The sequence below is a fragment of the Erinaceus europaeus genome, chromosome X (assembly GCF_950295315.1).
Source record: "Erinaceus europaeus chromosome X, mEriEur2.1, whole genome shotgun sequence".
Classification (NCBI taxonomy): domain Eukaryota; kingdom Metazoa; phylum Chordata; class Mammalia; order Eulipotyphla; family Erinaceidae; genus Erinaceus; species Erinaceus europaeus.
The window spans coordinates 56,329,894-56,339,841 of NC_080185.1; the positions used below are offsets into that span (position 1 = coordinate 56,329,894).

At 41.2% G+C, this 9,948-nt stretch overlaps 1 protein-coding gene across 1 annotated transcript in view; it reads left to right on the forward strand.

The window, feature by feature from the left end:
- LOC132535747 (ribose-phosphate pyrophosphokinase 1-like) overlaps positions 1-8,958 on the forward strand; it is a 30,022-nt gene extending 21,064 nt beyond the window's left edge. Inside the window, exons 5-7 of the mRNA XM_060182657.1 lie at positions 1,228-1,401; positions 3,393-3,552; positions 8,866-8,958. Of these exons, the coding sequence (XP_060038640.1) occupies positions 1,228-1,401; positions 3,393-3,552; positions 8,866-8,958 (427 nt within the window). The remainder of the gene's footprint in view (positions 1-1,227; positions 1,402-3,392; positions 3,553-8,865) is intronic.
- Positions 8,959-9,948: the final 990 nt, after the last annotated feature.

Genomic DNA, 9,948 nt, shown 5'->3' on the forward strand with positions numbered 1-9,948 from the left:
TGGGGGCTTGAACCAGGATCCTTACGCAGGTCCTTGCACTCTGCGCCATGTGTGCTTAAACCGCTGTGCTACCGCCTGACTCCCCTTGGCAAGGTTTTGAGTGTGTAATTGTAACTTGCACATAGTTCTCAAGAAGTTGTAGGAAATGACTTTCTCCTGCCTTTTATGCTTCATCTAGCACCATTGGCCATTTTACATGAACAGTTTGGGATCTTAATCAAGTGTTTGCCTCAACTAAACAGATTTGATTATGTGCCCATTCAATAATAGCGGAGAGTACAGGGTCTGATTCATTTAGATCAGAGTACAAATACATGCCCGTTTCACAGTTCAAGCTTACATATTCTGTATTATATGGTCACAGGCTCTCTTCGAGCCAGTAAACTCAGATACATGGCTATAGTTACCAGGGGAATAGAACATAATGCTGTAGATCAGTATTACATTTCGAAAAACACCACAAAATGCAGGTCTCTCCACACATGAGTATGGACAGATGTCACTAGGACACACAGTCATTTACATTGTTTCAGCAAATTTTGATGCATTTTTGTTTGAATGAATATGGCAAATATGGTCAAATACGGCAGTTTGTCACCAAACAAATGTGCCTCCTATTCCATCTTCCAACCGGGGTTGTATTATTTGACAAAAAAGGAAAAAAAAATTAGAGATACTTTGGGTTCTACGGAGAGGCTCAACTTGCCTGGTTAATTAAATTTTTTTCCTGACATTTATAAAAGGAATCCCCAAAGTGGGTACAGTTGACATTGGCAGTTGGTAGATTACGATGGGGGGAGTTTATAGTGGAACGGGCTAGGTACTGCTTCTCCTGTTAGATTCAATTTCTCTCATGTCTACATCTGCATGTCAAATTGGGATGATCAGCACTCTAGTTAACTATGTTTTTGTGCTGCTAGCAATACATTAAGTGAAATGGACCTTAGCATTGCTGCTTCCTCATACTGGTGAGGACATCTGTCAGCTACTATAACCCTAAGTGAATTATGATCTGAGTTTGACTAACATTCACAGTCTGCTTCCAAAATATGAAAGCATTAATCTCTAAGATTCAGTTTATGATATAGGTCAAATTTGCATTTTTTCCAGCTCTGGAACTATTTGTTCCAAGGTATAGTCTCCCCTAAAAACAGACCCATTATTTAGTCCATGTCTTTTGCTTTAAGATCCCGACACACAGGCTTAACCGAACACCTTGTTTTGCAGAGTGACCTCCATTGCAGACCGGTTAAATGTGGACTTTGCTTTGATTCACAAAGAACGAAAGAAGGCAAATGAAGTGGACCGCATGGTGCTGGTGGGGGATGTGAAGGATCGGGTGGCCATTTTGGTGGATGACATGGCCGACACTTGTGGCACAATCTGTCATGCAGCTGACAAGTGAGTGCTGAGTAATTGGTACTTAGAACTAACAAGCTGGAGGATTGGGAGATAGCATAAGTTTTCTGCAAAAAAGACTCATACCTGAGGCTCTGAAGTCCTATGTTCAACCCCAAGCACCATTACAAGCCAGCGCAATGCTGTCGGTTCTCTTTCTTTTATCTCATTAAAGTAAAATATTTTTTTAAATCTGATTTGAATCCTTGTTTTTAAGAGGTATGAAAATTGCTATAGCTGATCAACTCCTTAAAATGTCAGTGTCTTAACATAGCTTCTCATAGCTTAACATAACTTCTATGTTAAGACACTGTGTTCCAATGGCAGCATTCACATTTAGTCTAGTGCTGTATTTTTAATGGATTTTTAATTTTTAATGTATAGCTCTAAGAAATTTCATTTTGGCCATGCACAAAGGGAGGAGAAGATAAAGAATCAGTCATGGAATATATTTATAAACAACCAAAAAGTAGTATATACTGAAAGTAGTGCTTACATATTTTCTTTAATTGCCACCAGGGCGAGCACAATTCCTCTGTTCCCTACAGATTTTTTTTCTTTCACTTTCAAGACTGGTGGGGGGGAAGATAAACCACAGCTGGGACCTTGAAAATGGGTAAAATGTGCATTCTACTAGCCTTCTTATCTCCTTGACCCACTGCCTACATTTCTATGGCTAATCAATTCACATATCCTCATCTAATTCTGTAAGGGATAGTAAGAAATAATTTATTTATTCATGAGAGAGATAGGAGGAGAGAAAGAACCAGACATGCCTCTGACACATGTGCTGCTGGGGACCGAACTTGGGACCTCATGGTTGAGAATCCAATGCTTTATCCACTGTGCCACCTCCCGGAACACAGGGATAGTAAGAAATATATTCAACTATGAGTCTCGGAAAAAGAAGAGATAGATTTTATTGAGGAAAGTAGTCCGTGTTCACTAATTTGTGTGAATCCAAATCTATTCTGATTTTTCTCCAATATGAATTCGTATGTTGATACTAACCCATTATGATGGTATTTGGAGGTGAAGGCTTTCAGAAGTAGATTTGAATGAGGTCTTGATAATTTGCCCTCATGATGAAGAGATACCAGGGTTGGAGAGATAGCACAGTGGTTGAGGTCTAGACTTTCATGCCTTAACGGCCACAGATCCCAGGTTTGAACTCTTATCAGCTGCAGATGAGTAGTGCTCCGGTCTCTCGCTCACTAAAATTAAATAAATCTCCAGAAGGAAGAAACACCAGAGAGCTCACTGATTCCTGCTTGTTTCATGTGTCCACACATGTAAGCACACAGCCAGATCGGTGGCCAACAGTAAGGTGAAAGATAATTCCTTTGGAATAAGCTTCCCAAATAGGCACCTTGATCTTAGACTCCTAGCCTCCAGAATCATGAGGAATAAGACTCTCGTCATTTCGTTATGATATCCCGAGTTTACGAATGTATTCCTTGCCAGGCTAGCGTGGGGGTGCCTCTCCCTGGGTGCATACTTTGGGTTGGAGAGAACTCAACCAGAGCCAGCCTGGGCTGCTACTCACTCAGTGACTCAAGGGAGATGACTCAGGAACAGTCACATGGTGGCGAGACAATGCAATGTATTTATTGATCAGAGAGCCCAGGCTTTTTAAAGGGCAGACCCGGAAGTGGCAAGTCAGAAACAGAAATCACTAGGAAAGGGGCAGAGAAAGGCAAAAGGGCCTGGGAAGGTAGACACTTCCTTAGCAACTGTTGCAAGGGTTTTAACTGGTAGGATAAATATTACCCTGCAGGCAGGGAGAGTTTCGAGGTTACAGAGAAAATAGATCAAAGGAATGGAATGGGTTGGGATCTTTCAGGCAAAACAGTGATTATGTAGATAGGCCATAGTATCAGGAATGCAGGGTGCTTTGTGAGGCTCCTCACAATTTCCCGACAATTCCTAAATTGCATTCTGTAGTGACAGGTAAGATCAATCCAGATTAACTGTTTTGTTTCCCCCCCCCCCAGACTTCTCTCAGCTGGAGCCACAAAAGTTTATGCTATCTTGACTCATGGAATTTTTTCTGGTCCTGCCATTTCTCGTATCAACAACGCATGCTTTGAAGCAGTAGTTGTCACCAACACCATACCTCAGGAGGATAAGATGAAGCATTGCTCCAAAATACAGGTGAGCATGAGATTCTTGCAAAAACTCTAGTCTGAATATTTAGCCAGTGGTTTTTTTATGTTGGGTCAGGTGTCTGAGTTCACGTTTAGTCTGTCTTCAAGGTCTCTGGAGGTTGGAATTCTGTGTTCTAGATTTTTTTAATACAAAATAACATTTTTATTTCTAAAAAGGAAACATTGACAAAACCATAGGATAAGAGAGGGGGACAACTCCCCACAATTCCCACCACCAGAACTCCGTATCCCATCCCCTCCCTTGCTAGCTTTCCTGTTCTTTATCCCTCTGGGCATATGGAGATAGAGCATATGTTCACAAGTATCCATAAATTAGGGCAAAATATATACCTGAAAGCAAAAGTACACAATAGTCTGCAGTGAGTCAGTATAAAGTTCAAAATAAAATAGTGTCTAGTTACATACCCTCCTCACCTACCTCCTGTTATACCTCACTCACTCACTCCAAAGCTAATCTTATCAAAGTAAGGGCTGCAAAAGCTGAATAAGGATAAGAGACTGGCATACTTTAACGATGACTTTTTAGTCACTATCAGGCCACCATGTCAGCTGGAGCCCTAGTCAGGGAGTCATGAGTTTCCCAAACATACATGATGGGCCTAGACCTAGAATAAATCCCTCTCCCCAATATTACCAGTCATCTCTATCAGGAACAACACAATAGACCCCTTTGTGGGCCCCCATAGGACCAGGCGCTCAACTTGGATCAACAACGGTAGAGAATGTTCCATCCTTTGGAAGGAGAATGGACAACATACTCTGGGTTCTAGATTTTAACAGATACTCCCAGTCCTTGTGTTACACTCAGGTTTCCAAGTCCACACTTCACAATAAATGAAAAAAAAGTGTGTTCTGGAAACTGCCTGTAAAACCGGAGACCCTAGGACCAGTACTTTAGAGGAATCCCTCAAACAATTCCTAGGCACTAAAATGTAAGTGCTGTTTCTAATTCAAAGCATAAGCCTTTTTTGATGAATAATGTGTACACAATAGATGGTTCAATAGGTAGAGCTCATGTCTCAGGCCTCAGGTTTGATTCTTGGCAAACATAAGATCCATGGACACCATACCAAGGGAACTTTTTTTTAAAGATAGATAAAATGAGAAATTGAGGTGAGGGGGGAGGAAGAGGAAACACCTGCACACCTGCTCAACCACTCATGAAGTTTCCCCTTGTGGGGACAAGGGTCTTGAACCTGAGTCTTTGTGCGTTGTGAATTGTACACTCAGACAGGTGCACCACCACCTGACACCCCACTAGGACCTCTTGCATGCTGAATAGATCAATTTTTATTCTGTTTTTTATTGGGGGGGAGGCAAATTTACTAAAGTATCAGTGGAGTTCCACTGGTGTTGCCCATAGTATTCCCATGTGGTATATCTAATCCAGGGCCCCACCTGTGATAGGTGTGTGTTTATTATTAGCTTGACCATCTTCTAGACTCTAATTCAAGCGATCATAGACAGGGCCTCATGAATATAAGACTTGCACTCTATTCCTAAGTCACTCTGCCTGCCCCTCATCCCTAAGAATTTGTATGTATCTGATTTTAGTGAGTTACAAGGGTCATAAGGAATAGCTCCACGTTTTGCCTCCACCTTCACAATGATAACCACTATAGTTGTCACAAAATGTTAAGAAGTTTAATTGCTTCTTCTGTTTTAGGTTTGTTTATATGTTTGAGTTCTCTAGATTCCATATATGAGTGAGATCATCTAGTATTTCCTTTCATCTCTTCACTTATTTCATTAAGCATAATCACCTCCAGTTTCATCCATTTTTATACCAATGGACACAATATCATATATATTTTTTATCACAAAGTAGTATTGCACGGACTATATCCTATAAGTTTTTTTTTTCAGTTATCCATCAGTGGGCATTTAGGCTGCTTCCACTCTTTGGCCATTGTAAATAATGCAGCTATGAACCTAGGGTTGGATATGTCCCTTCAAATCCGTGATTCCCTGCCTAAGAGTAGTACTGCTGGGTCATAAGATATTGTCTGGCTAGCGATGTGCGAGAGAGATGACCCAGGAACCAACCTCGTGGCGGTGAGGCAGTCCTAGTCTTTATTTATCCGAGCGCCCCAGAGTCCGGCGGTAGTACACTTGGTTAAGCCATGTGGCGCAAACCCGCCCGCTTTTCCAGGTTGGAACAGGGAAGAGCCAAGTTGGAAACGGAAGTGGCTTGACAATACCATACATGGTTAGGAAAGGAGCAGAGAGAGGTGAAAAAGGTAGGAACTTCCTTAGCAACTGTTGCCAGGGTTTTAACTGGTAGGATTAATAATACCCTGCAGTCTTGAGAGTAGAAAAGGAATATATTAAATGAGCAGAATGGGTAGCGGAATAGGGTAGAGGACTTGTTATTTGTTAGACAAAGCAGAAGGTTGATAATGTAGATAATAAAAGGAGGGGCTATAGTATCAAGGAATGCAGAGTGGAGTAGGGGGAGTTGGCGTAATGTTTTAAGGAATGCCGGGCTCCTGGAGGCAGAAAAATGCAGGATGCTTTGTGAGGCAGGAAGTCTGATAAGAAAGGGAAACCTTTAGGGTCCTTGTGTCCTTCTTGTTCAACTTCTCGGTAGAGAGAGAGACTGACAGGATAGACGCACCCCTCAGGTCAAGCCTTGCCAGGCTCTACTACATCCTCACAATTTTCCTACAGATATTTCCAGTTTTGTTTGCTTAAGATCTCTATACAATCTTCCAAAGGGGCTTCAGTAGTTTGCATTCCCACCGGCAGTGTAGTAGAGTCCTTGTTTCTCCACAACATTGTCAACAACTGTAGTTTCCTGTTTTGTTGATGTAGGCCATTCTCAAGTGTGAGGTGAAATCTCAGTGTAGTTTTAATTTGCATTTCTCTAATGATTGGTGAAGTGGAACGTTTCTTCACATATCTCTGAGCCATGTGTGTATCTCTTGAAAAATCTTTTTTTAACACCAAAACACTGCTCAGCTCTGGGTTATGTCGGTATCAGGGAATTGAACCTGTGACTTTTGAAGACTTGAGCATGAAATACTCTTTGCACGACAGTTATGCTATCTACCACTCAGGTCTTCTTCCCTTTTTTGAGCCATGTGATTTAATAGATGTTTGAAATCAAATCATTGTTGGATGTGTGGTGTGCAAATATTCCTAGGATTTTTTGAATGCTACTCTGTCTCCTTGGTGAGCTTGAGTCAGGATTGTTTTTCTTTCTCTTTCTCTACTCCCCCTCTCTTTCTTTCCTTGTTTCTTTCTTTCTTTCTTTCTTTCTTTCTTTCTTTTTTTTTTTTTTTTTTTTTTTTTTTTTTTGAGAATCTTTTTTTTTTTTTTTTTTTTTTATTTTTTTTTTTATTTAAGAAAGGATTAATTAACAAAACTATAGGGTAGGAGGGGTACAACTCCACACAATTCCCACCCCCCGATCTCCATATCCCACCCCCTCCCCCGATAGCTTTCCCATTCTCTATCCCTCTGGGAGCATGGACCCAGGGTCATTGAGGGTTGCAGAAGGTAGAAGGTCTGGCTTCTGTAATTGCTTCCTCGCTGAACATGGGCGTTGACTGGTCGGTCCATACTCCCAGTCTGCCTCTCTCTTTCCCTAGTAGGATGGGTCTCTGGGGAAGCTGAGCTCCAGGACACATTGGTGGTGTCTTCAATCCAGGGAAGTCTGGCCGGCATCCTGATGACACCTGGAACCTGGTGACTGAAAGGAGAGTTAACATACAAAGCCAAACAAATTGTTGAGCAATCATGGACCCAAAGCTTGGAAAAGTGGAGAGGAAGTATTAGGGAGGTACTCACTGCAGACTCTAGTATACTTCTGCTTTCTTACTTTGGTGCCATACTCCAAACTCAGTCAATTTCTGCTTTGCGTTTCTACTTCTTTTTTTTTTTTTTTTTACATGCATAACATTCCCCAGATTCCCATTTAGCAATACAACCCCCACTATTTCATTCATCATTTTTCATGGACCTGTATTCTCCACACCCACCCACCCACCCACCCCAGAGTCTTTTACTTTGGTGTAATACTCCAATTCCATTTCAGGTTCGACTTGTGTTTTCTTTTCTAATCTTGTTTTTCAACTTCGGTCTGAGAGTGAGATCATCCCGTATTCATCCTCTGTTTCTGACTTATTTCACTCAACATGATTTTTTCAAGGTCCATCCAAGATCGGATGAAAACGGTGAAGTCACCATTTTTTATAGCTGAGTAGTATTCCATTGTGTATATGTACCACAACTTGCTCAGCCACTCATCTGTTGTTGGACACCTGGGTTGCTTCCAGGTTTTGGCTATTACAAATTGTGCTGCCAAGAACATATGTGTACACAGATCTTTTTGGATGGATGTGTTGGGTTCCTTAGGATATATCCCCATTGTTTTATATATATATATATATATATATATATATATATATATATATATATATATATATATATATCCCCATATTGTTTTTCTTTCTCTTTCTCTACTCCCCCTCTCTTTCTTTCCTTGTTTCTTCCTTTCTTTCCTTCTCTCTTTCTTTCTTTCTTTCTTTCTTTCTTTCGATTTGGGTACTAATGAGAGAGGGAGAAAAGAGCACCAGAGCTTTACTTTGGTGGATGCAGTAGCTGAAATTAAACTCGGGACCTCATGCTTATGTATCCAATGCTTTATCCATTATACCATTTTGTGGGATACCCATTATAGTACTTTTGACTCCTAAGTGGTTCATACTAAAAAACATGAAGAATGGAGGGGGGGTAGGACCTTGGTGCACGGGGCTAAGTGCATGTGGCACAAAGCGCAAGGACCAGCATAAGGATCCCGGTACAAAGTGCAAGGACCTGTGCAAGGATTCCGGTTTAAGCCCCCTGCTCCCCACCTACAAGGGGTACGCTTCACAAGCAGTGAAGCAGGTCTGAAGGTGTTTGTCTTTCTCTCCCCTTTTCTGTCTTGCCCTCCTCTCTCCATTTCTCTCTGTCCTATCTAACAGTGATGGCATCAGTAACAATAATGACAACTACAACAGTGAAAAACAACAAGGGCAACAAAAGGGAAAATAAATAAATGAATATTTTAACAAGGAGAAAAAAATGGCCGCAGGAACAGTGGATTCATAGTGCAGGCTTGATCAAGCCCCATTGATAACCCTGAAGGCAATGAATAAATAAGAATATCTCAGTGTAGGACCCTGAAGAGAAATTGCACAGTGTAATGGTTTTAAAAGGAAGAATCTTTGTTGGGCTGTTCATCAGTTTCTACAGGTTTCCCGGTCAGTCCTGTCCATATGATACTAACCTGATGTCCTTCCTTCTTTTCTAGGTCATCGACATCTCCATGATCCTTGCAGAAGCCATCAGGAGAACTCACAATGGAGAATCCGTTTCCTATCTGTTCAACCATGTCCCTGAATGATAGTATAATTTCTGAGGAGTTTAAAAGATAAAGTAAGCCCCATCCCTTGTTTCCCCTATTTGACTCCACCTGACCCCTTGTCTTCGTTTAAAAAGTTCAGCTTGCTCCAGTGTAGTTTACCCACAATGAGGTATTATATAACATTTCTCCTAAATTAGAGAAAGGCAGATTGAGACTAAGTGCTGGAATTTCCTATGGAATTGTCTCAGCTCAGTTGCAGTAAAGATTCAGAGGGCATTGTGTAGAGGAGTTGTGTATGGGGAAGCATGTAATTGCTTTAGGGTTTCCTTGGCTCAAAACTACTAGCTAGAAAGCAAACCCAATCCCCACTTTCCCACTTTTGACAAGTTCTATAAGGTCTATGATAAATGACTACAAGAGCCCTGTTGTGTAGCCCCTGTTAGGCAGGAGCTGGCAACTCTCAGCTCAAATACCTCTCAGGCTAATGTCTGAGGGGAGACTGTACACAGTGCAGCAAATTCTTCTTGGGAGGAAAAAGCCTGATCCGTCACCCTCTGCTTGGGGACTGTGTTACATGGATTCTTCTTTGTACCCATTCCTTTCCATTTGGCTGGAATTTCAGCCATCGCACCCTTTTCCTGGCCAAATATCTCCTTGAGCCCAAATATTCATTGCTACCTTTGTCTTCTGGAAAGCAAAATTCTGCTAATCTCCAACATTTGTATGAGATGAGTCCTGTAGTGTATTCTCAGCCTATTACCACTGTGGTTGTAGGTTTTTAAGTGTTGGCATAGTGCCTTTTGATTAATTTAAGTATTTAATTTTTACCTTCTTGGGAATTATTTGGCCTCTCATGATCTGATATTTCTGTTAAAAAGATTATTACTGTCTTGTGTAGAAGTGACTAATAAAGTGTTTGTGTGTTGATGATGAGTCTTATAATATACTGGTATCTGTACTGGTCCTTCCAAAGATTTGGCTTGGGTGTCTTGCTATGATAGCTTTTGGTTGCATTGTTGAGTCAAGAAA